The 27,075-nt window shown below is 41.6% G+C and overlaps 1 protein-coding gene across 1 annotated transcript in view; it reads left to right on the top strand.

Annotated features, from left to right (window-relative positions):
- sgsm2 (small G protein signaling modulator 2) overlaps positions 1–27,075 on the top strand; it is a gene marked incomplete at both ends in the record, with an annotated part of 105,227 nt that overhangs the window by 6,009 nt on the left and 72,143 nt on the right. The window contains one exon of the mRNA XM_079246645.1: positions 12,499–12,574. Within this exon, the coding sequence (XP_079102771.1) occupies positions 12,499–12,574 (76 nt within the window). The remainder of the gene's footprint in view (positions 1–12,498; positions 12,575–27,075) is intronic.

Genomic DNA, 27,075 nt, shown 5'->3' with positions numbered 1-27,075 from the left:
GGGGTGAGCAAAGTAATCCCATGGGGGGAGGAGTAAAGTAATATCTAACATAAAGAGAACGTTTGCAGTGTTACAGATGTTTCCAGCCCAGTTGGAATCTCCCAGTGGGCTGTTTGGCCGCCTGCAGGTACCAGACTGGTGAAAAGGGTTTCTGGTGATTGGCAGCTGATACTCCTCCTACAGGGAAATCCAGTCATTTATTTTACTTGATTCCGTCTCTGAAGTAACGTCTTGATGTAATGGCCGCCATCTAAACGACATAATTACACTGATGCATCATCACCGCCTCAATCTGGCTGCTTCATGTTGCAGGTCACCGTAAATCCTCCAGACATGCAGAAAAATGTGTGTTTTAAGAGAAAAAACAGAAAAATAAACTAGTTCAAACCGGGATGTTGAAAGTCATAAATAAATCGCCACTTAAAACAACCGAACCAGTGAATTAAGCGTAAAACAGCTCTGAATTCTGGGTAAATGCTAAAGTTAAAGTCTCCATTGCATTTTTCTTTACTCTGTAAAAATCAGCTTTTAGCAGTGAATTTGGATTCTTTGCTTTGTTGCAGCCATATTTCTGCTGCGCCTGCAGATATTTTCCATTGAAGCATTTCACAGGAGCTCGGTAAATCTTTCCCAGCGCTCCCCGTGGCTTCGGAAGCTGCTGCCACTGGCTGCTCTGGTGTCTCGTGTAATTGCTTCTTCCCACTCTGAGATGTGCTGGTTGCAGATTGCAGGCAGTAACAGTAAATATTTCCTTCTCTGTGAGAACACGTTTCCTCCTGCAACTGTGTTGGTGTGGCGGCCAGCTCTCCAAACTTTCATTTACTCCCAGGCTAATTGTTAGTTCGCTGTTTGTCTTGTTGATGGAAGATGCGGACAGATCGATTTGACGCAGGACGTGGCACAGTTCAGGTCAACAGGGATGTCAAGGCTGTAGTCTCTCTGAGTGTGTGAAGGCTGAAGTGTGTGAAAAGAGACGGATTCCACAAAATTGTCCGTGAGTCTGCTGTTGCCACGGCGCCACATCCTGCTCGGCCAGGGACCCACCCCCTCCACATCTCAGTTAACTATTATTTGGCTCCACATCAGTTGCAACAAAAAGCTGCCTGGAGTCTGTCTTAAAAAAATGATCTCTTATAATCCCATTTCACATACAGCTAGTGTCTAATATTACCACCTTCTTCTTGTTCCTCTTCTTCTTCTTCTTGTTCTTCTACTACTTCTACTTCTTCTTGTTGTTAATAATAATAATGATGATAATAAGTAGGGACGCACTGATCCACTTTTTGGCAGTTTCAATCCGATACCAAGATCTGAAACTTGAATATCTGCCAATATCAAACCTGTTTATGTGAACATTATTGTGACTATGGTTATTAATGCTGTTATAACTGTGTAAGATTTCATCAGGTTGTAATAAATGACCCATCCTTTCTGAAGTTACCTCACCAATACAGATATAATAACATTACAGATCTAACAATTTCAACAAGTTTTATTCTGATTTGACACATTTTACCTAAATCCAACTATAAATGTGTGGTTTTGAAACAAAGATCTGGCTTTTAGTGGAACAAAAAATGTCACATTTTAACATTCAAGGCATTTATTTCTATTAAAACACGTCCGAAGCATGTCATCATACACATCTGCGCTGGATTGACTGGTGTGGTATCGGTACACTTTTATTAATACCAAGCATGAGTACACACGATTTGTATTGAGTCGATACTGATACTCAGGCATCCCTAATAATAATAATAATAATAATAATACAATTAAGAAGATTATTAGCTAAAGTAATAACATTTTAAAAGGAATTTTATCTTCTATTTTTCGGAAGTGATTTTCATACATTTCCATGTTTTAAATAAGTTAGTCTGTAATAAAAACCAGAATTTATTTATTTATTAATTAATTATTTCCATATCTCATTAAATCATATTTTATTTCCAGGAGAAGATTAACAACATTTATAATTTTATGGTGAATCTTTGTCCCAGGCATACAGAGACTCCTCCTGATTCTTTATTCTACACCGATGGATCATTTTTCTGAACGATTTCATCCAGTTTGTCTCCGTCTGGTCAAACTCTGTCCATCTTTCCACCTGAGAGACTCTGCCTCTCTGAAATGCTCCTTTAATTGAACCTGATTAGTTGTCAGATGCTTCTCGGGTTGGTTTGTTGCTTCTCCGCTCAGTTGAAGCCGTGCACCGTACTGCTGTTAGATGGGTGATTAGTTTACATGCATCAGACTGTGACAGCGTATCAGTCCAGCTGAACCTCTCTGTTTTTGCAGCGTTGTCCGTTATGTTCAGCACCCTTTGCGGCGTTTTTCTTTTTGCATTCGGTGTGAGGAGCTGCAGGGTTTGTTTATGATGCTGGCAAAGCAGCGTGCTCCTCCATCTGTCTGAGGATTCACTTCACTGAAGCTGTTGTCAAACTTCAACCTGACCGTCGGCTTTTCCTCAAATCCCCCAGAACTATTTTTATTTCAGTCAGAAAGATGTTTTATTTGGTCTGACATGTCTGCATGTGGTGGTGGGGGGATGTGGGACTAATGCTCTGAAGCATCACGCTGTACCTCTGATCACAGACTGTACTCCTTCCTTTACTTTCATAAGTTATTAAAGATCTATTAAGGCCTTATTAAAATACTACTGTTCTGTTTTTAAAGCCAAATCAGTAAAATGAGAGAAAACCGTAACTTCAGTCATTACTGATGTTTTAATCCGTTATTTCGCATAATCTGTTCTGCGGCGTCGTGTTATTAACCTGCCGGCTGAGCTGCTGACCAGCTGTAAATATCGTAATGTGTTAATTGGGACTTTTATATGACCTTTGATGCGCTTCTTTTAGATGAGGAAAGCTCCATGAAATGTTTTATATTACTTTTATTAAATCTGTCGTTTCCTTTTCAGGCATGCGTTGCTATGGAAACCTGGTCATTATGCGCACAGCATCTGAAGTACCTGGCGTGAAACTTGGTGACATAGCTAACGTTAAGGTGATGAAGACGTGTTTATACTTCCTCCTGGTATCCACTGGGAATGTCCCGATACCATTCTTACCTGTCCGATACGATTACGATACCTGGCGTTACGGAGTACTGATGCAATACTTAATTACTTTATTCCTCTTAAATCTATATTTATTACACACTTTGGTACATTTTTGTTAGAAAATCTTGAAACTGGACTGACAGGGATCATGAACAACCTCTGCTGTAACAAACCTCTGGACTTATGTTTTATGTCTTTACGTCTTGTGTTTTAGTGACGATGATGATGCCCTGTGGACAGATAAATTAAAGTGTAGTTGAATTACAGCTTCTAGCAGAAGTCACTGAAAGCAGAAGTGTGTCGAGAAAAAAGCTGATGAAATGGAGCCATCTGAAGCGTGGCGTGATTGTAATTAAAAAAAAAAAAAAAAAAAGACTAAATATTGTGTTATTGGCAGCTGACAAGTCGTCCCAGGGAAACATACAGTTGTGCTCATATGTCTTCATCCCCTTTCATTAAAGAAAAGGCTGAATTTACAACAATCACTCAAATGACTGGAGACTTAAAAAAGGAACAATAACTAAAAATTTGCAAAAATATAATTTAGTAATATAAGACACTGTTTTTTTCATTTAATAATTGAAGAAAGGAAAAACAAACAAATGTGTCCTGGACAAATTAGAGACTTTTCTGTTGAACAGTGGGACAAAATACCTGTCAACAGGTGCAGAAGTCTGACTGAGAGGAACAGAAAACACCTGACTGGAGCGGAAACATTAAAACATTGTTCAACTAAATATTACTTTATGAGTGATGTAATATGTAATAAATTCTTATTTGTTTGCTTTAAAAAAAAATATTTCTATTGAACCAGAATTAGAAAATAATGTCATGATTTTCATAAAATTTTTATTTATTATTACTTTAGTCAGTTTCAGCTTATTTTACAGGCAGCGGTTTATTTTTTTCCTTCTTTAATGAAAGGGTATGAATAAATATGAGCACAACTGTAGCTACTGATAAACTTTGCGTCCACGCTGCCTGCTTTGCTGAATTTGTTTTAAATGCGTCATAATTTTTGTCCCACAAAGCAAAGTTTCTTCGAAGCTTCTTGGATAAATCGGCCACCTGAAGCAACTGTGTGTGCATGCTCCATTTTCTGCTCTGGTTGTAGCTTCATGTTAGCATGAGCTGGGACTGCTAGCTAATGCTAACGAACAGCAAGCAGCCTGACTTAGAGAACAGGTTGCTGCACTTTTTATTAGTTTTCTTCCCGGGAGAAGAAATCTCTTGTTAGCATCAGGAAATGTCCTCTTTTGTAGCCACATGACATCATTTCTGTGATGTTCAGTGACTTATGGAAGAGGAAAGGGAAAAGCTAATGTAACTAGCAGCAGGCTAATGAGGTCTTGTCTCGGCTTCATGCCGGTACCTTCAGGACTCAGACGTTGGCCAGTTCATCACAGACCAGCTATTTCTTCATAAACTACAGTCAGTTCCACAGCTGGAAGCCCCGTCAGCTCAGTTCTTTAGTTTTCATTTACTCTGCACATTTGTGGCTGCTGACTCAGTTATTGAGGTTTCTATTCCTCTTTTTGATACAATAATAATTTTATCAACCAATCTTTATTTATAAAGCACTTTTCTTACAATAAAAAGTGCTTTTCTTAAAGAACAAACAAAACAAACAGTAAGAAAACATTATTACCCTCTAAATGGCCGAAATCAACAACAAACAAGCATATACACAACTAGGCCTGTCACGGCAACATATTTTGCGATTAATCGTCTCAGAAATTATTGCGATAGACGATAATATTGCGCTAAGCGATTATTGTTGTAATTTTCAGACCATTTTCAACTAAAATAACAATGATGCCACAATAATGCAAGTACACCCTTTCAAAGATCAACATACTGCTGGGATAGGCTCCAGCTTCGCTGCGACCCTTCAGTGGACTAAGCGGTTAGGATAATGAATGAATGAATGAATGAATGAACGAATGAACATGTATGTTCATCCAGACAATTCGTACTAGCCATGAAATGTTTGCAACATTTTTCAAAATGTCGTCTTTTTAACAATATTAAATGACAGCATGGCTTTACCAACCATGCTGTCTGTGTACACCATGTTGCATCGTCCTGTTGGTAGTTAATCTGTCGGTTAAACACTCCAGTGATCGTGGACTGTCAGGAAGACGGAGTTAGCCTGGTTGTTAAGGTCTTAAGTGCCGATGGAAGATTGTTGTATTGCCGTGTTTAGTTAATATTGTCTTAAAACAAATGAAGCAGAAAAGAGACAAATTATTGCGTCAGGCAAACTTATTACATACATTTTTTTCTTTTCATGCGATTAATTGTCTTAATGCTTATCGCAACAGGCCTATACACAACATATAACTCACGCGTGCACACACCAACACACACGTACATCCCGTCTCAACTAGCGCCATCCCAACGCCGTCAGCTGTGTCAGGTAGCTAAGACACTGGAAAAATAAACAATTTTAAGATGGAAATAAAAATGTAAGAGCATAAAAACATCACACATAAAAATTAAGATTTACCTTTACCGTTTGAGCATGAAAGCTTCCTGAATCCACAGATGTACGACACGTTCATCTCACTTCAGACAGAAACAATCCCTGCAGAACGTTGGATCACTGCTGCCTCTGCTGGAAACTGAGCCAATAAAACTCAATTACTGTCTCTGTGTCTCAGGGGAATGATTTTTTTTATTTTCTTTAATTGTTTTTTATTTCCTTCGAACACTCGTCCATCTCTGACCTTCTATGTCCTGTCACTTAATATTGTGAACTGTTTTTTTTTTTTTTTTACACAAACTTTTTTCACACATCGTCCACTTTAATCGCCAATACAGAGTAGGACCTGTTGGAGAAATTATTATGAGTTTAGTTTTTATTAAGTACTAGACATATATGCATTGATTTGCTGTGATCCTGCTGTGTTTTGTGTCTATGCACAAAGCTTTCTTTAAGTTATATGATCCTTGTCTGGAATGTGCAGACAAAGTCTGAGACAGGAAGAGTTTCCTGCAGGGCATCTGTTTTTGTCAACTGCTTGGTTGACCAGTTGTCTAAAGGTTAAAGGTTAAAGGTAATAAAGTAATGTAGTGAGTGATTGATGCTTAGTGAGCTCAGTTTAGCTTTGGAGGAGAGAATGATTGTTTTCTGTGGTCTGCCCAGCAACTAGGAGGAGTTAAGCATGGTTTATAATCGGGTGTTACTTCAGCATCTGCAGAGAGAGTTCTCTCTCCAAGCTCCAGCATGTGCTTGTATTAGTTTATAATAAAATGCTCATTGTGAGAAGACAGTTGACTCTTAGATGTATTACAACTTCTCAAGGCCAGAGTATTTTCCACCACAGCAGGACTATTTGGCACTGCAATAAAGTCATTTGAGTCCTATTTAAAAGACTGACTACTTTGTATCTAAGTGAACTAAAACAACCTGTGGAGTTCCACAAGGCTTCACGTTGAGGCCACTGCTGCTCAACAGGCACATGTTTCCACTTGCTCAAGAAAAAGAACTAAATATGTTACTGTAGTTATGCTGATGACACACAAATCTACGTAACCATCTCACCTAGAGACTATAGTCCAATCCAAACTCTGATCAAATGCATTGATCTAATTAGAGATTGGATGTGGCAGAACTTTCTTCAATTAAATAAAGAAAAAGCTGAAATAACAGCTTTTGGAGCTTGTCCATGCATTTCTCTTTAGTAGACTAGACTCCTGTAACGCTGTCCTTACAGGTTTACCTGAAACGTCCAGTTCGTCCAGAACGCTGCATTGCCAGTCCTCACTAAGACCAAGAAATGGATCATAGAACTCCTGATCTTTACATCGACTTCCAGTCTGTCAGAGAAATGATTTCCTCCTGTTTCTGTTCCAGAGTCAGAACTGAACCTGGAGATTTTATGTGGAACAAACTCCCAGAAAACCTGCAGTTCTGCTGAAACTCTCAGACGCTTTAAATCAAGATTTTATTTTATGCCTTTTACCAGAATAATTGTAAATTCCTCAAACTGGAACTTTTAAATTAATTCTTTTTTCTCTATTTGTTTAATTTCTTTAAAAATTTGTTTAATTTTCTTTTAAAAGTTTGTTTTGGTGCTTCCTTCTCTTTGGTGTTAACAGCAGAAGAACTGCAGATATATAATAATAGATTGTGTTTTACACCACAGTCTGTCTTCTTATCTGCATCATCAGTAAGCAATTACGTGTCCATGCCTCCATGTGTTTCTGCTCATGGTCTTTATAAACTACATCCCTCTTCATGCTGTTTGTTTTCCATCACTGAGCTGCAGCTGGATCATAGTTGTATCTGTACCAGTAATTAGAAGTAGTTCACTCTGTGAAAACAGCAACCAAATCTAAACATTCTACACAAACATTTGGGTGATTTAATGTAAGTGAGTGAGTTATTCTAACTGTAAATCAACCAGTTTGTAACTAAAACTTCCAGTCATCTGGCGTTTCCTTGTTCCTGACATAAACGCATGAGTGCTACTGAAAGGCAGGAACCGTTAAAAGCCGGTTTGACAACAGTTGTAGGGTGTTGGCGTTCATCCAACTGGATTATGAGGCCAATGAGGTGTTTGACTCTTGGATTGTAACAGATATTACTGAAACGCACTAAAGAATTACTGCAGGATGGGAGACGAAAGAACAAGGAAAACTTCCAAACCAATTGCTAATTAACCCTTTAAAGTAAATGTATCATATCTGATACGTACAGTTTGACACACACATTACGGTAAAAATTGAGCTGAAAACCCCGTTGAACACAATCTATACTTTTCTTCAGCCACCTGGTGGACACCTTTGGCTGTTATCATTTTGACACCACTCTGTGATAAACTGTCAATACACAAAAAATATTTATTCTTATGATTTACACTTTGATAAAGGGCCAAATGATGACCATGGGGCAGGATGAAGGCTCGTACCTTTACTTCACTGTACATCTCCATTCTTTAGTTTTATCCAATTTATTTACCTTTATTTATTAATTTATCTCTGTATCATCTTGTTATTATTTCTTTTCATTTGTTTATTAATATTAATTAATTAAATTTTTAAAGTGCATTTTATTGAATTCCTGTTTCTTGTTGTTGTTGTTCCCTGTATTATTTTGTGTTAATATAATTGTACATAAATTCTGAGATTAAGATGTGATTAGAGATTTGATTATGTGATTTATAGATATTTCCCTTTTTTGTGGCTGGAAGAGTTGAGATGGATTTATTATGATCAGATACTACAGGAAAACCTCCATCAAGCAAAATAAAGTAGAACCCGATTATGATTTCGGACATAGTAAATACTGAATACCTATGAGTTCATACTGTATATGTACGAATAAATGCTTCTCTAATTCTATAAAACCTATTTCCGCTTTGGTTCTCAATTGTATAAAAGTTTAAATTCTTTTTAAAACTAATGTATTGCCTTATTAAACCCATGGTGTGTTAGAAATACTCCCATCTAGCGGTGAGCTAACTGAATACAAACAACTGAGGAGTGCTTTCAGACGCATCACTGTTTAATTTTTACCACTACAGAAGCCACGGAGAGTCACAAATATGAAAATGTTAACATCTTGCACAAATTCGACTGTCCCTTCAGGTGATGAGGTATACAATGATATATAACTCTGTTTTAATATTGATAAGTTACAAGCATGTTCTCCATGTATTTGGTACCAAGCTAATGCTAACAGCTAATGTCATGGTGTAACTGGAGGGAAGACATCAACCCCCTCCCCCCCTTAACAAATCAGCTGAAATAAATGATGAAAAATGAGGAAAAACTCTGGGGAAAATCCGTGTGAAAGCAGCGTACGGTGGCCTGCTGGTACGACTTCTGTAAAGAGTAACAACAACTGCAAACTGCTGCAACGGAGCTTTTCCACTGTAGGCTAACAGATTAGCATCTCTACCGTTTTATACAGCAGTGTCAGTAAATGATGCGACTCAAACGGGAGGATAAAGTGATGGCCGGACTACCTGCCCTGTTTCTAACATAACACCAAAATATACTTCAGCAGAAAGCTGCAACCTCCACCTCAGTTCTGAAGTAGACAATACAAGTTTGTCCCCATTCAGCGAGCGTATTTAAGATGGCGATGCAACATGACAGCCTTCTGTTGGGTGTGTCACCTCATGTGTTTATAAATGAAATGAAATAAAAAATACTTTATTAATCCCCAAAGGGAAATTCAATATTGTAGTATATAATAATAACTAGAGGAGGTCTTGTTCCGGAGGCTGATGGCTGCTGGCAGGAATGATCTTCTGTATCTTTCAGTCTTACATCGGACCTGAAGAAGCCTCTCACTAAACACACTTTGTTGTTTCATCACTGTGTTGTGGAGAGGGTGTGAAGAATCCTCCATCATCTTCATCAGCTTGTGCAGCATTCTTCTTTGGACAATCAGCTCCAGCGGCTCCAGAGTTACTCCAAGCACAGAAGCAGCTTTCTGGATCAGTTTGTTGATTCGTTCTTTCATGAAAACGCTTTCATTTTGATACAGTTGTGGTTAGACTTTGGTAAAATACGTATTTATAAAAGCAACACTTGATTTCTGCTAATAAAAAGCCAAATTATTTACAAGCTGTACCTTTGGGTTTATTTATTCATGGCGTGTTTGTCATACGTTGTAAGCTTTATTGTTTTCTAGCTGCTGGGTGAGATGATTGTGATATGAAAGTTCAGTAGTTCAGGCCGTGAATGTGATTTGTACCAACAGGAGGGCGGCATACTGAGTCAGATACTGAATGATTCTTTCTTTTTTGTATGTTGTGACATAGAAAGTGACATGACAGAGATATGGTTCAGCATGAAGCAGTCTGACGGGTGGTGAAAGATAAGGCGTACATTTAGTTAAAGGTGAAATTTTTTATCTTTCGTCTCCAAGAGCCCAGGTTCATGCTCAGAAGTCCCTGACAGGACTGGCGGGTACAGCAGGATGTTATCTGCATAGCTGGAAGTTTCTTCCTGCTGAACAGGAGTTTCTCTTCTTTCTGTCGCTCTCTGATCATGAATGCTCCAGATCAGTCATGGAAATTAAAAAAAGGCTTGATGCAATCATCTGTTTTGTTCAAACATTTTTCTAAACTGGCTTCATACGAGCACGGTTCTAATGCGTTTGATGGATTAGCGTCGGATCACATCAGACTGCATCTTGAAAAGAACAGTTGCTGAGAGTTGGTGCTACACAGATGTAATGGAGTTGATCTGAATGTAATAATCCAGGTGAGTCCAGGGAGCGGTGGGAAAGAACCCCCAGCATCGGCTTTCAAGAGGAGATGGAACATGAATGTTTGATTTGATGTCATTGATGCGATGCAATAAGACGGCATCCACTGATGTCAGATTCAAGACGAGGACGCTCTGGTTTACAGAGAGACAATCATGTCTTGCAGAAGAGAAGGAACAAATATAGTTATGTTGCCGTTTTACCTGCTGAGCGAAAAAAAGACTTGTTGCAATATAATATAAACGCTGCCCTGAAATTCCTTCATTTCTTCTGGCTTTACGTCGCTACATGGCGTGTTTGTAGTCTTTAGTCTGAAACTGTGTGAACCAATGACAGACACCGTATTTCCTTTTAAAGGAAAGGGATTTAACTGAAAGATAGGAGCTTTACGGTTGGTGTTAGCATCTCTGCAGCCATGCTAACAGGCAGCTGCTCTGCTGGAAGCAAGGATGTTGTGAAGCTGTGCTCAGCCCGGCATGTGACGACGCGAACGTTTAACCCCGGGTCACCAGGGTGAAGCATGACTGTTGGAACTGGGCCTTCTTCAGGTGCTGTTTGCATGCCAGCATACAACTCAACACTGCCCCCTGGTGGTTTCTGGTGGGATTGCTTTAGTGACGGATAGCTAAGCCCGTTGAAAACAAACTAAATCCAGAAGACTGACTGAACAGATCTGCGTATCCGTCTTCAGCGTTCGGCAGAAACGGCCTGAAGGGAGAGACTGAACCTGAAATGCTGATGAATGACATGTTGAATGTTCTTCATGTGAAAGTTTGTTTAATTAGAGAAAGTCTTTGACTAAGTGGCTGCGATGCTGCAGTTTGACTCTTTTCATCCTAAAACCAAGATAACAAATTCTTCCTGCTTATGAATTAGACCCAAACAAGGCAGATGTGTCATGCGGGTCCCAGATTAATTACTGAAGACAGTTCATTCTGTGGAGCGAGCAAACAGACAAGTGAACACCAGACTGAGTCGGGTTCGTCCAACTCAGTCATACTTCATTCCCTGGAGTCTTCGTAGACAGCAGCAGCAAGACTCATTTCAGTGTTTCCATGATGTTCTGGTAGTAATTGGAAACCAGTGGAGCGGATGTCTGGACTGTCAGAGCTGTTATTAGTACCTGTCAGAACGTTAACACCTGACCCGATCGCGCTTGTGTTTACATTTTTATAATCAGGTATTTGACACTCCCTGGAAATTTACTCCCTGTGCCGTAACCAAGGGCAACTACTGCTGATAGCAAATGTTTTCACATCTTTAGATGGTGTATGAAAGGAATTATTACATAACAGGCTAAAGAGAAAAGAGGGTATTAGGACTGATAGATAGATAGATAGATAGGCCATCTGGACGCCTCTATAGGTAGTTTGGGTGGACGTCATACCAGCCAGGGCGCACAAGGCTGATCATCATTTTATTTTCATTTTATATTTAATGAATTACTGAGTCTCTAAAAAAATAAAACTTAAAAAAATACTCAGAAATGGTTGAATGTTTTTTGGTTGAAAATTTTCCTTAGATCCAGATAATTTTGTGGTTTTAGTGCAGATGGAGGAGCTTCATCAGGACAAATCACTGTTTGTTTCTATGAATAGTTGATGAATTAAAGTGAGGCTGTTTTCCATCAGTCGAACTGGAAAAACGAAGCGTGGACGGATGGAAACCTAATCCAGGTTAGAGGGCTGTGACAACATACTTTTTTCCCCGATTAGATTTCAGTTTTTTGGGTGCAGATTCGAATTAAATTGCGATTCTCACAATTCTTCAATATTGCTGATTTTTGTAGATTAGAAACAAATAAATGTATAAAACTTTTTTTTTTTGCTCATAATTTTTATTCATTTCAATGAAGAAAAAACAACAGAGTAGCCAGATCATCATTCTGCCGCTATAATGCCCAAGAAGACAAGTAAGAAGATCAATAAAAGCAATAAAAATGACAAAAATTTTATAGTGGATTTATTTTATTTATTTGAAACAAAAAATAGATTTTTTAATAAAAAAAAAAATCTATTTTAAAATTGTGAAGAAAAACATCCAGATTTCCTTTTTTTTTTTTTTTTTTTTTTTTTTTGTTGATTTTCCCACCTCTACCAGGTTCCCTGCACTGTGAATGTTTTACAGCTGATGATGATCATGACAATGATGATGATGATGATGACGATGACGATGATGATGATGATGACTCTGCTTCTTCTCTGTGCAGGTGAAGCAGATAATGGAGGAAGCCGTAACGAAGAAATTTGTCCATGAAGACAGCAGCCACATCATCGCTCTGTGCAGTGAGTACTCTGCTCCGGACTCTTCCTCTGGGTCCTGCAAACACACACACACACACACACACACACACCTGTTGAACTCCTCAGCAGGTGGCTCGCTGTGCTTCTCCGTCAAGGACATGGCTTGACGTCAGTCTGTGCTGCCGCATCAGTGGAAAGTTAGTAATCACAGAGCAGCTAATGGAAAGGGATTCAGAGACAGGCTGTACAAAACGCAGGCTCGGTGTGTGCGTGTGCTCGTGTGTGTGTTTATGGGTGATCCCAAAATAAAGGGGTCGCCTCCTCCGTCGGAGCAGACGGTGCAGCTTGCAGGGAGTGTGAGTCAGACAGACAGCAGACTCTACCTGCAGGCTCAGGATGACCGTTATCCTCTCACTGAGCAGAAACTGCTCTGCCTCCAAATTCCAAGAAGCTCCAACACACATTCATCTCATGTGTCTGCATCGGAGGCAAGCACGGCCCGAGGTCATGTTGCATAATGGCGCCAACGCCATCAGTCCATCTTGGTCACTTTGCATCAGAATAATCTCAAGGAAACGTCTTCAGATCCTGAACATGAAGGAAACAAATATTGATCCTCTTAGCTGAAATACAGTGTTTCCTATGCTAACTTTAAACAGACGGCAGGAGTTTAGCAGGATCAAGATGGACCTAAAATCCTGTTTCTGCTCGTTGACAAAATGAGAACGAAAATGTGCTGAAAGACCTCCATCATCTAACTTTCAGGCCACAAATTCCTACTTTCCTCTTTAGTCTGCAGAACACGCCGTCCATGCTGTCCACAAACTATTCCACATCTTCATCCAGGTTTCCACTCAGAACATTTTAAATGAGCTTTGGTCCAGAGAAGACGGCGTGTTTCTGGATCCTCTTCACATATGATGGAGCTTTAACCTGCATGTGTGGATTTCAGCCTGAACTGGGTTCACACTGGTTTCTGGAAGCTTCCTGAGTCCATGCACTGGTTTCCAGTAGAGAATCATGTCTGCTGTTAATGCAGAACATCAACAGCATACAGCCTGGTCCCAAGCATACAGAGATTCTTCCTGATTCTCTGAATCAGCTGATAATTAACCTGATTAGTTGTAAAATGCTCCTCTGGCTGTTTCTGTTCCAACTTTTTTCTGCATCAGATTCATATTTTCCATCAGATGATAAAACGTCTCAGTTTCATCGTCTGACATGATGTTTATCTTCTACTGGGAAGGAAATACGACCTGATGGGATTCTGGTTTTATCTAGATTTTACACAGAGACCTGACATTTTTGGCTTTTTTTTCCATCTATCTTGGCTCTAAATCATCTTTAGTTGTTCATAGCAGTGCTTTATGGCTTTCATAATATTTATTGTTAAAAACCTTTTACTACATTAAGTTTACAGTTGTGCTCTTGCTGCATATCACATGATCCTGCGACCTCTTCAGGTTGCTGCTGTATGACTGCAAGAACCTGTGAATGAGTTTATTTCTGCTGTAGAACGCACAGCGACTGGACTGCTGCTCGATGGGAACCAGTCTGATCAACAGAACCTTCTTCATGTGTCTGTCTAGCAGTGCAAGTGGCCCCTCAGCTGTGGAAATTACAGTGTCAGTCTCAGTTTTAATTATAGCTGTTGGATGTGTCATCCAGAGGCGAGGTCTGTCACCCTTCCCCGCTGTGATCCAGAGGCCGGGACCTGTGAGAACTGAAGGACGTCATTCCAGCACTCTGCTCTCTTTACCCATGAAGATGAAGTTAACTCATATTGATTTTCTCCCTGTTAAAAAGAGTTAAAGGAGGTTTAAGAAACAACAAGCTGCAATTAAAAACCGTATTTCTTCATGCTCCCAGCAGAGTATGTTTACCAGTGTGGCTCCATCCATTCATTAAAGAGGCAGAACTTCCCGACATTAAGACTCTGCATCAGGACTGGTTTCATGGCACAGCGACGTCTGTTATGTCCAGTTATGTCCCGAGGCCGAGAAACCTCTCTATGGCAAGCCGTTAGTATGAATAATCGGACGTAAATTAACGCCGTATTCTAAACCGTAAAAAGCGGCGTGTGCCGTTTTTTTCGCGCAACACGTTCTGAATCTGAACGCGCAGTGGCGTTTTATGCATATTTTATCTTCAAGAGGCTGTCTTCTGACTGCTCAGCCGCTGGATGTTCGGGCTTTGTACCCAATCAATGCAGTGCTTCGGCAGTCATGATCAGAGGATCACTGATCCTTGGTGAAAGATAGAACGTTGCCTACATGCAAACACACACCTGCCATTCTGGTCCTGTCTCAATCAGAGTGTGTTGTACCTGTTGCGGGGCACTTTTGTGCATGACACTGAAATAAAGAGTCAATTAATCAAATATATATTTCAGTGCTGTATTACATCTAGAGACTTTTTTTTATTCCTGTTCCTGCAGTGATACGTTTATAAATGTATTTCAGCTGCGGTTAGGTGGAAAAACACATTTTATTAACAATTTAATAAAATCACAAAAAGATTTTGAAAGTAAAGTTCTTGCTCATCCAAATTAGTATCTGCAATTACAATCTGCAATTACTGCGGTTGCGGATTAATTAATAACTTGGACATTTGTTAAAACTTTCATTTTGTGTCTGGTGTTTATTATCAACTGTTCTTTACAGACCAAATTATTGTTAGCTTTTGTTTTGCTGACTGAATTTATACCAGGTGTTGTACGAGTCATCAAAACGACGGCTGTGATTAGCCTTGTAGGAACCTCATGCCGGTAGTCGGAGTGCAGACTGTGTGGACTGTAACTATAAACATGATTAGTCGAGATCAAACAAAAGAAAATACAGCATTCATTCATTCATTTTCTAAACTGCTTATTCCAATTCATGGTCGGGGGAAGCTGGAGCCTATCCCAGCTGAGAGAGAAAATACAGCAGTGAACTATATTAGAATAATTGACTTGAATTAGAAAGATGTGAAAGAAAAAACATAATTTACGCCACCACACGTTCAGATTCACAACGCTTTACGCAAAAAAACGGCACATGCCGCTTTTTATGGTTGAGAATACGATGTTAATTTACGTCCAATTATTCATACTAACGGCTTGCCATACTCTTTATGACGTGATGTTGTGGCCGAGTTTCACTTCACATGCTGGCAATCGGTCATAAACACGTCCGTTGTTTGGAACACGCACTGTGACTGATTCAGCAAAGAAACATAATGAAGACCAGAAGAATGAAAGGAACAGAAAGGGAGAAAGATGCAGAGGAAGAATAGAAATTAAACTTAGACTGAGAGATCTAACAGAGCTGGTAGGATGAAGTATGGATGCTAGATTAGCCAACAGGGGGCACGTCGCTGGGAAAACTGGTCTTCAGTGTGTCTCTCATGATCAGTCTTGTGAGAGTTTGTCTGACGGCAGGTCAGGAAACAGCTGTGTCTCTGAATGATACTTTTCATTTCAGACTGACGCAACACGGTGGGAAGAGATGATGACCAACACCAGAGTTCTCAGGTTTGCTGAGTAGAATAAAGTTAGCAATAACATTTCTTTCATGAAGTCTTTAAAAATAATAAAAATAGCTTCCTGTGTAAAATGTAAATAAAATCAGGATCTCATCAGGTCACATTTTATTCCCAGTTGAAGACAAACATCATGTCAGATGATGAAATGCAGACATTTTACAATGTGATGGAAAATATGAGCTGATTGTGAATTTTAGGAGCAGACTGGAGAAGTTCTGTCCATCTTTCCATCTGAGAGACTCTGGCTCTCTGAAATGCTCCTTTTATACCCAACATGTTACCGAACTGTTGATAATTAAACTGATTAGTTGTCAAATGATTGAGCCTTTTGTTGCTCCTGGTCCAACTATTTGAGATGTGCTTCTGTCATCAAATTCCAAACAGTATTTATTCATAAAACACATCAAAATAAGCAAATATACACATATTCACAATATATAAAAATGATATAATAATAACTGATTACATGTATTTTTCTTCCATCTCAAAAATCAATGGACATGTTGGTGAAGTGATACAACCCAGAGACACTGTAGTAGACGGTGGTGCTTCCTCCCAGATGTTTGCATTAGTTTCCTTTCAGGAGACAAATAGCTGAGAGTCATGCATGAAACCTGCTTGATGCCCACATGACCCCCTCAAGGAAATGACAACGTAGCCCTCTTGAACCGTCACCGTGTGCTCAACTCACAGTTTGCACTTTGAGCTGTGTGTGAATGTTCGCTAGAAAGTAAAAGAGCAAGCGGTGAGTGTGCCAGCGCGTGTAGTCTGTCATCATCCTCTGATATCACCTTCTGCTTCAGGTCAGGCCTTTCACAGGAACTCGCCTCCGTTTCCACAAATCTGATCAGAAAATATTTCTGTTCGCTAACCTGAAGAATGAGCTGAAGGCAAGTATGGCAGACTTTCTGGTGGATGGATGGATGGATGGTAGATGAATGGATGGTAGATGAATGGATAGATGGATGGATGGGTGGTAGATGAATGGATGGATAGTAGATGATGGATGGATGGTAGATGGATGGATGGTAGATGGATGGATGGATGGACGGTAGATGGATGGATGGATGGATGGTAGATGAATGGATAGATGGACGGATGGGTGATAGATGAATGGATGGATAGTAGATGATGGATGGACGGATGGGTGATAGATGAATGGATGGATAGTAGATGATGGATGGATGGACGGTAGATGGATGGATGGTAGATGGATGGATGGATGGATGGATGGACGGTAGATGGATGGATGGATGGATGGTAGATGAATGGATGGATAGTAGATGATGGATGGATGGATGGTAGATGAATGGATGGATAGTAGATGATGGATGGATGGATGGATGGATGGTAGATGAATGGATGGATAGTAGATGATGGATGGATGGTAGATGGATGGATGGATAGTAGATGATGGATGGATGGATGGTAGATGAATGGATGGATAGTAGATGATGGATGGATGGTAGATGGATGGATGGATGGACATAGATGGATGGATGGTAGATGGATGGATGGATGAACAGATGGATGGATGTATGGACGGATAGATGGATGGATGGACATAGATGGATGGATGGTAGATGGATGGATGGATGAACAGATAGATGGATGTATGGACGGATAGATGGATGGATGAATAGTAGATGATGGATGGATGGATAATTGGATGGAGGGTGGATGGATGGATGAACAGATGGATGGATGTATGGACGGATAGATGGATGGATGAATAGTAGATGATGGATGGATGGATAATTGGATGGAGGGTGGATGGATGGATGAACAGATGGATGGATGTATGGACGGATAGATGGATGGATGAATAGTAGATGATGGATGGATGGATAATTGGATGGAGGGTGGATGGATGGATGAACAGATGGATGGATGTATGGACGGATAGATGGATGGATGAATAGTAGATGATGGATGGATGGATAATTGGATGGAGGGTGGATGGATGGATGAACAGATGGATGGATGTATGGACGGATAGATGGATGGTCTTCTAAGGTATGACTCGTACCCTGCAGGTGTTTTATCTCGATTCTGTGAGAATTAGAAGACGTGTCTTCATCATCTTCATCATTATCATTATTATCATCATCATCATCATCATCATTTGTTGCGTCTGGCCTGTGATGCGTTTAAGTGCATCCGTTTGTTGCAGTACTGAATAAGCTGTGAATCATCCCCGCAGTGGAACAACACAGTGAACATGAAGCTCCTTTCAGGGATCTCTTCAGCCCCAGCAGGACTGTGTGTCGCTGCATTTCTGTGGAGTAAAAGTCTTGTATATTCTGAGATTTTCGCCGTTTCCTGCGTCTCCACAGACTCACGGCTTCGTCACTGCATCATCATACCCATACTTTTCTCTTTCATTCACGGCGTTCAGCAGACGTGGGAGAATATTTGTGATGTTTTCGGCAGCTCGTCTCCGTCATGACGTCAGTCTGCAGATCTGTGTATTTCCAGATGAAAATGTAAAGTGACAGTTGAATCTGCTGTCAGACATCTTTTCACTACACGCTAACTGAGTCTTCTTCTCACCTACGGCATCATCAAACACTTTCCTCTGACTGGTCCTAATGGTTTTTCTTGATGGGACTCTCTGGTTCATGATGGAAGCATGTCTTTAGCTTCCACACAGAGAAGCCCGCTTTGTTTGGGGAAATGTGAATGCGTAAAAACAAATTCTGATTCGGATCAAAGAAGCGGACTGGCCTACAGCGCAGATCTTAGTTAATTTCAAGCAGACCAAATACAGGAAGCAGACTCCAAGGCAAAGTGCATTCTGGGTTCAGCGCACAATCTTTAAACACAAACAAAACCCACGTGTGGGATAACAGGCGACTCTGAACGGGAGAAACGCCTCACGGGAAGAATCTAGAAGAATTTCTACATGTTTACAGCAAGAGTAAACATGTTTACAGCAGGAATAAACATTTTTACAGCTTGGTTCAAAAATCCATTTTTGGTTTAATAGGTCAGGTTTACCTTCATGACAACTGTGGATCTCAAAATTTGGCATCATTGGGGGGCGTGTCCTTTAGATTGACAGGTAGCTGATATCCCACTGCGATGAGGCAGAGTGGAGAACAACTGGGGTTTTTAGCTGGTTAACAGCGTGACATTGCTTTAGCCTGCTTACTTCTGCTAGCTGGTTAGCTCCCATTAGCTTCAGGTTAGGTTGGTTATCTCTTAGCTACAGGCAGGAAAGAGTTTGATAGATGTCAATCATCCGCCCCCACACTCACAGCCCCCCTCTCAGCTCCACCTCTTTGCCCATTGTTGCATTTTCCATTAAGATGCTAAGATGGTGACGGTGGGAACTGCCCATTGAGCTTCAGTTTAGCTCTTCACAAACCAACGGCTGACGTCAGAGAAGCTCCATTCATCTTTTATACAGTCCAAATCTCAGAGTTGTGGCCTGATGTGCACATGCATAGACACGTACACACACATACAGGAGATCACGCTCCCTTCAGTGGACAGACGTCAGAAAACACGTCAACCAGCTGAAGATAAGATGCAAAGATCAGTGTTTTTTAAACCGTCTCAGGATGTGAAGATGGAAACGTGGACTGATGAGGAAATGAAATTAAGTTCCTCTGGGTGATAAAACATGATAAAATTACCCGGAAATACCACATTAAACATGTGGGAAACCCAATTACTGAATAATACTGAAGGCATCCACTCCTCTCTGGTTTCACCTTAGTTGAATTATTTTGGGGAAATACATATAAGTGATTATATTCAGTATTGATAAGAAAGATCCATAACACACACACAAATCCACCTCAATGAAAATCTGAGAAGTGATTACTTACGTATCTGGTTCACTTCCAGTCTGCAGTAATTATGTTCAACATAGTAAACATGTCGCTGCCAGAGAACAAGCAGAAGCAGTTAAAACATCTTTGGTTCAGACAATAAGCCTTTATGAGACTCTTCTGCATTGTTTGTGTATTAACATGAACGCCGTTCTGTCCTGACACGTCTACGAAGGAGCTCTCATCAGTCCTGCAGAAAAAGCCTGCAAGCCGTCCTAACTGTGGCATCAGCATAATGCAAGCCGATCAGCAAGCCTCCAGCGCTGGGGGCCGTTACAGAAAGGTCAAAGGTCGGATTATTATTGCCAATAATGTCAGAGCAGAGAGGAGTAATTAACACATTAATCCCAGTCTGGTACTGGTTAGCAGAAAATGTGGTTTGTTGTGTCTGAGAGGTGGATGGCCACTTTTCCAGTTGATGTCTTTCAGGAGCATGACGCCATGACACATCCTAGTTTACCTCCGCCATTGTGAGGACCGAACACTGATCCTCTCTGACCAGAATGCTGCTTTATTCCAGCTACAGCGAGGCTGATGTCATGTAAAGGCCCAATTCTGACAGAGCAAATCTCCGTAGACTCCCATGTTAAAAAGACCAACTTCACAGCAGAAATAAACATGTTTACAGCAGAAATAAACATGTTTACAGCTGAAATAAACATGTTTACTGCAGAAATAAACATGTTTACTGCAGAAATAAACATGTTTTAAAGCCTGGTACAAAAATCCATTTCTGGTTTAATAGGTCAGGTTTACCTTCATGACAACTGTGGCGGCAGTGAATTTTTTTCTAACTTGTCCGTTTAAAAATAATTTAATCTTGAAATTCACCATATTTAGGGGCGTGTCCTTTTGATTGGCAGGTACCTGATCTCCCGCTTCAAGTCAGAAGAACGTAGAACAACGGCGGTTTTTAGCCTGTTAACAACGTGACTTAGCTTTAGCCTGCTTACCTCTGTTAGCTGGTTAGCTTCTGTTATCTCCGGGTTAGCTCGGTTAGCTCTTAGCAACACAAGTTCAGAGTTCGCTCGATGTCAATCATCCACCATGATGCTCACAGCCCCCCTCTCAGCTCCACCTTTTTGCCCATATTTGTATTTTCCAGGTGAGACGACACACATGCCCCCGCCAAGATGGTGATGGTAGGAACCGCCCACCGAGCTTCAATTCAGCTCTTCAGAAACCTACGGGTGACGTCATGGAGGCTCCGCCCATCTTTTTTAGCAAATTTTACACATAACTTATGAAACTTTCCGTCTGCATTTCTGTCTTCTCTGTCGCAAAAACTGTTAAAAAAAAAAAAAAAAAAAGCTGTTATTGGATGCTGTTTATACAGAGTCTGCAGATGTTTTCCAACAACTAACGTCAACTGACAAGCTACGGGATTTTTCATCAATATTTACATCTACCTTTATATATGATCATCTTCATACGCAGGAGAAAGCCTGAAAGTTGCTTACTGCTGTTTTATGGCTGGCTGTGTCACTGACCTGAAAATATGGAGAAGAAACTTTAGCTGCTGGAGGCTGACATCTAAACTAAGCTAACAGCTGCTATCCCTGTAGCAGGATCTATCTACTAAATGCTGATAAACTACATGTGTGACCCTAGATGTCCAAACAGATTCTCTCTGATCACTTTATTTTCTGAAATATTTGCACAAGACATCAAACCCAGTTAGCAGTAGCTAAAGTTAGCTCTCCTAGCTTGCATTTAAACTCACACATGTGAACGGCACAGGTGGCTACTTGCAGGCAGCGTCCTGTTTCGCTGAAATCATTCTTCTTTTTTTGGTTTTCAAAAGAAAGTAGTCTGTGGGTCTCTTTTTGCGTTGTTACACTGAGCTGCTGAGCATCTGGACGGTATCTCTGACAGCCTGAATGAGTCGCTGTAGCACCAGATACTGGTGCAGGGACTCAATACAGCGGCGAAGTGCGTCATTTAGTATTGTTGATTTATTTTAGGCTGTTTGGTTTTCTTCTGCAGGTTTTACTAAACCAAACTGAACTCTTATTGTGGGTCACAATTTATTAATTTTTTTATTTGGTTTATTTGTCAGGGACTGTGTACAGAAACATAATGCACAGGGTAAAGATGTTCTGCACCAGCGTTCTCCATGCGTCGTCCCTCTGTTAGGCAGAAAGGACTTTACAAATCTAACACACACTCATCAATAAAAACAAGGAAATATTGGAAAGAATTGTTGCTGACAGGCTGCTTATCGTCAGTGCAGATTGTTTCGCTTTGCATGAAAACTTGAACGGTTTTCCAGCTCAATGAGGACCTTGTTTTTCTGGTTGTTTGTTCACTCTGGAAGGTTAGAAAAACTCTCCATAAATGGACTTAAAGCACGGCGTTGCTTAGCAACATGAAGTCTACAAGCGAAGCACAATGCAGCGATCTGAGTAGAGGACCATCTTCTGCTGATGCTCTCTGGGATGAATATGTGATGCTTATAAAATGGTTTTTATGAGTAAGAAAAGCAGGAACATCGGGAATAAAACGACTAAATATGCTCGGTTGATGAAGGAAGCCTCGGTGGGAAGCGGTGGCACCCTTGTGGGGGTCGCTACAGACAGGGACATGCAGGAGATTTCCTGGCCAGTTTCTCTGCAGGGTTGCAGCTAACTGTTGTGTAACTGTGTAGGAGTCCAAAACTTCTCCACGACGCTGAAACTGATCACATAACGGCACCTTCAGTATCCTCGCAGAGCAAAGTGCGAAGTTGTGTAACGGGACTTTGCTTTTGTATCTGCAGCGGCAACCAGGAATCAAACCTTCTACTTCATGTCTGATGGTTTAGAAAGGTTAAAAACAGGCTGTAGGAATAAACTGCATGGGAAAATAAAACTTAATATAATTCAGAAATAACTAAATAATACGAACAGATACTGCACCGCTTTGTTTCATTTAGAGTGATGCCTTATGGAAACAAGCCTATCATCAGCCACAACATGATTCTACCCACTAAAAAATTAATTATAGTAAATAAATAAAAAGTTTGTAAAGTCAGAAGCTGCTGAAGCCTGAAAACTTCTAATAACAAGCAAAATCGGGATCATGAATATTTCATTTTAATTAAATTAAATATTTATTTATAAAATGAGGAATTTTCCTCATAAAAAATTTTCCTCAGGAAAAATAAAGTACATTTAATTTACCTTTAAAAGTGTGATATCTCTTTGTATAAACCTGAGGGTTTAAACCTGACATGGGACGTTGTTCCATGTTTCATTCATTCATTTAATAAAAGAATAATCAGCTTGTTGTCATTAATCGTTTAGAAATCTGAATCAGGGGTCCCAAGGACACCAGGTACTCCAGAGTGTCTGAATTACACGAACGTCTCATTATCAGAACTGCAGAGCTGGACCACCTGCAGATGAGGGACTTCAAAGATCCTCCATGGGGTTCAGGTCTGGACTCTGTGGTGGACAGTCCAGGTCTGGACCAAATGATGTCTCCAGTTCCCTGAACGTAGACCTGAACAGTCTGAGCCTCATGAATCCTGGAGGAACATGGAATAACCTGCTCAGTCAGGTAGTCAGCTGACCCTGTACCTGGTCCCAAACCTAGACCTGAACCTAGATCTGATTCCAGACCAGAATATAGACCTGAACCTAAACCTGAACCTAGACCTGATCCTAGACTCAAACCTGGACCTGGACCTAGACCAAAATCTAGACCTAAACCTAGACCTGAACTAAGACTTGAACCTAAACCTGATTGTAGAACTGAATGTAGACCCTAAACCTAGACCTGAAACTAGACCTGAATCTAGACCTAAATCCAAACCTAAATCTACACCTAAGCCTAGACCTGAACCTAGACCAGAACGTAGACCTAAATCCAGACCTGAATCTAGACCTGGACCTAGACCTGAGCCTAGACCTGAGCCTAGACCTTAGCCTAGGCCTGAATCTAGACCTGATCCTAGACCTGAGCCTAGACCTGAACCTAAACTTGATCCTAGACCTGATCCTAGACCTGAACCTAGACTTGAACCTAGACTTGAGTCTAGACCTGAACCTAGTCTTCAATCTAGACCTGAACCCTGGACCAGAACCTACACCTGAACCTAGACCTGAACCCTAGACCTGAACCAGGACATGAATCTAGACCTGATCATACCCTGATCATAGACCTGATCCTAGACCTGAACCAAGACCTGAACCTAGTCCTCAATCTAGACCTGAACCCTAGACCTGAACCCTAGACCTGAGCCTAGACCTGAAGCTAGACCTGAACCCTAGACCTGAGCCTAGACCTGAAGCTAGACCAGAACGTAGGCCTAAATCCAGACCTGAACCAGGACATGAACCTAGACCTGAGCTTAGACCTGATCATAGACTTGATCCTAGACCTGAACCAAGACCTGAACCTAGACTTGAGTCTAGACTTGAGTCTAGACCTGAACCTAGTCCTCAATCTAGACCTGAACCCTAGACCTGAACCTAGACCTGAGCCTAGACCTGAACCTAGTTCTCAATCTAGACCTGAACCCTAGACCTGATCCTAGGCCCCCACAGGCTTGTACAGTAACACTAGACATGATGTCTGCATCACTTCATCGGCATCTCTTCTTACCCTGATGCTCCATCACTCTGGAACAGGGTCCATCTGGACTCATCAGACCACATGACCTTCGTCCAGGTCCAGAATCCAGTCTTTTTGCTCTCCAGCAAACTGTGTTTCTGTAATGTGGTTTAGAAAACTCAGTTGCTGTGTGAAGGAAGTGAAGAGCAGACCTGTCAGTGTAAAAGACAGCAGCTGGCGGTTCTGTGGATGGAGCGTCTCTCCGGCTGGATGACGTACCGGGAGATGAAAAATGAGGCTATAATTACTGATGGAGCACATGAAAAAGTATGTAAGTGGATTAAATGTGAAAGTATGGAGGAGTGAAGCAGAAGAGAGGAAAAGATGTCCTGGAGGAGCTAATGGGCTCATTAGGAAAGTTGTGGTCATGTAATGACCTGCCATACATCGGACATCTGTGGCGCCGCGCGCTGGGAAAGATGGGCCGACAAAAATAGAAAGAGTGAAAATGGAAAGAGCAGTCAGTAAGAAGAAAGCGATGGAAAACATTCTTGATTTAATATAAATGGATGTTTACGTCAGACCATTTAACATAAATGGAAACACCGTTATCAGAACGTGGAGGGAAAAATCCTGCTAATCAGAGAGATCATCAGAAATCAGGAACTTCCCGAGGAAAATGGAGGTCATAGATATTACAGCTAATGTTACAGATTCTGAATAATCTAATCAGCTTGTATGTCCAGTTTGTGTTCCTGAGATGTGTTCCTACAGCCAGCTGTAATCGTACCTGAGAGGCGGGGTGTCAGACAGATTACGGTAGGGGCCTAAGCTGTGTAGTAGCATGGCGTCATCGCAGATGCCTTAAAGTAGAATCTAAATTCGACACAGAAACAAGAGGAGCATGACCGACAGTTTGTAGAACGATGCTTCTTAACACTATTTTAAACGAAGATTTAATTAACAATAAGAAAATCTGTTGCTCCAATCAAGGAAGCATTCCAGCTTTGTTTTTATGCCCGCTTACACAGGAAGTGACTTTGTTTTTCAACCAATCAAAGGATTGCAGTGTGTCAAGGTCGGATCACTTCAACAAACCCCAATGCAAGGATCCAAAAAAGTAGGAGTTGGTCATTTTTTCCAGGTTTTCACAATGGTAGAAAAATTGCCCAAACTGACATGCCCCAACCTGTCACAACCCATCCCAACACGCCCCAACCTGTCACAACCCATCCCAGCACGCCCCATCCTGACACACCCTGATCGACCCACCCCAACCTGACCTGCCCCATCCCCACACACCCCAACCCAACCTGCCCCATCCCAACACGCCCCAACCCGACTTGCCCCATCCCAACATGCCCAAACCTGACACAACCCATCCCAACACGCCCCATCTTGACCTGCCCCATCCCAACCTGCTCCAACCTGACACAACACATCCCAACTCGCCCCATCCTGATCTGCCACATCCCAACATGCCCCAACCTGACACAACCCATCCCAACACGCCCATCCTGACACACCCTGATCAACCTGCCCCATCCCAACACGCCCCATCTCGACACACCCCATTCCCACACGCCCCAACCCGACATGCCCCTTCTCAACATACCCCAGCCTGTCACAACCCATCCCAACACGCCCCATCCTGACCTACCCCATCCCGACCTACCCCATCCCAACATGCCCCAACCTGACACAACCCATCCCAACACGCCCCATCCTGATCTGCCACATCCCAACATGCCCCAACCTGACACAACCCATCCCAACACGCCCATCCTGACACGCCCTGATCAACCTGCCCCATCCCAACACGCCCCATCTCGACACACCCCATCCCCACACGCCCCAACCCGACCTGCCCCGTCCCAACATACCCCAGCCTGTCACAACCCATCCCAACACGCCCCATCCTGACCTACCCCATCCCAACATGCCCCAACCTGACACGCCCTGATCAACCTGCCACATCCCGATACGCCCTAACCCAACACGCCCCACCCCGACACACCCCATCCTGACACGCCCAAATCAACCCGACCCAACCTGACACACAAATCCCGACACGCCCCAATCCGACACGACCTATCCTGACACACCATAACTCGACCCCGCCCAACCCGACCCGCCCCATCCCACACTTGTTGTAAATGAGGTTTTAGTATCTCTTAGACTGGATGAGGATTGTCCAGAGCTTTCACACCTTCCCTTTGTTGGTTTGCTTTCGCACTGAACTTCACTGAAACGGAACGCTCATAGCTGAGTTAGTCCCTGCTTCAACATGCCTGACCCAAATGGATCCAGTGCAGCGTAAAGTTCTGCACAATAACCCATTAAATGCAGTCCGGTGTGTTGGAGCAGGAAACAGAGAAAACCTGCAAGACTGCAGCCCTCGTGGGACTGAGCTGAATAGCTCTGAGCTATAGAAAAGCTAAACTTATGGATTTTTATTCATCGGTAACATCTGAGTGTGTTTACAGAATGCCAAGGAGGAAAGACACCAGTAAACACTATACACTGGGATTAGTGTCAGCTGGTCCAGATCACAACCAGTATGGCTTGTTGGGACAGGTGGAAGGAGAGAAAAAAGGCTTAGCTGGCAAAGCTGCATCTGAACAAACCACAAGACTTCTGGAA

The sequence above is a fragment of the Telmatherina bonti genome (assembly GCF_933228915.1).
Source record: "Telmatherina bonti genome assembly, chromosome: 9".
NCBI classification, from domain to species: Eukaryota; Metazoa; Chordata; class Actinopteri; order Atheriniformes; family Telmatherinidae; genus Telmatherina; species Telmatherina bonti.
Note: the sequence above shows the minus strand (reverse complement) of the source record. Positions and strands in the feature narration are given on the sequence as shown.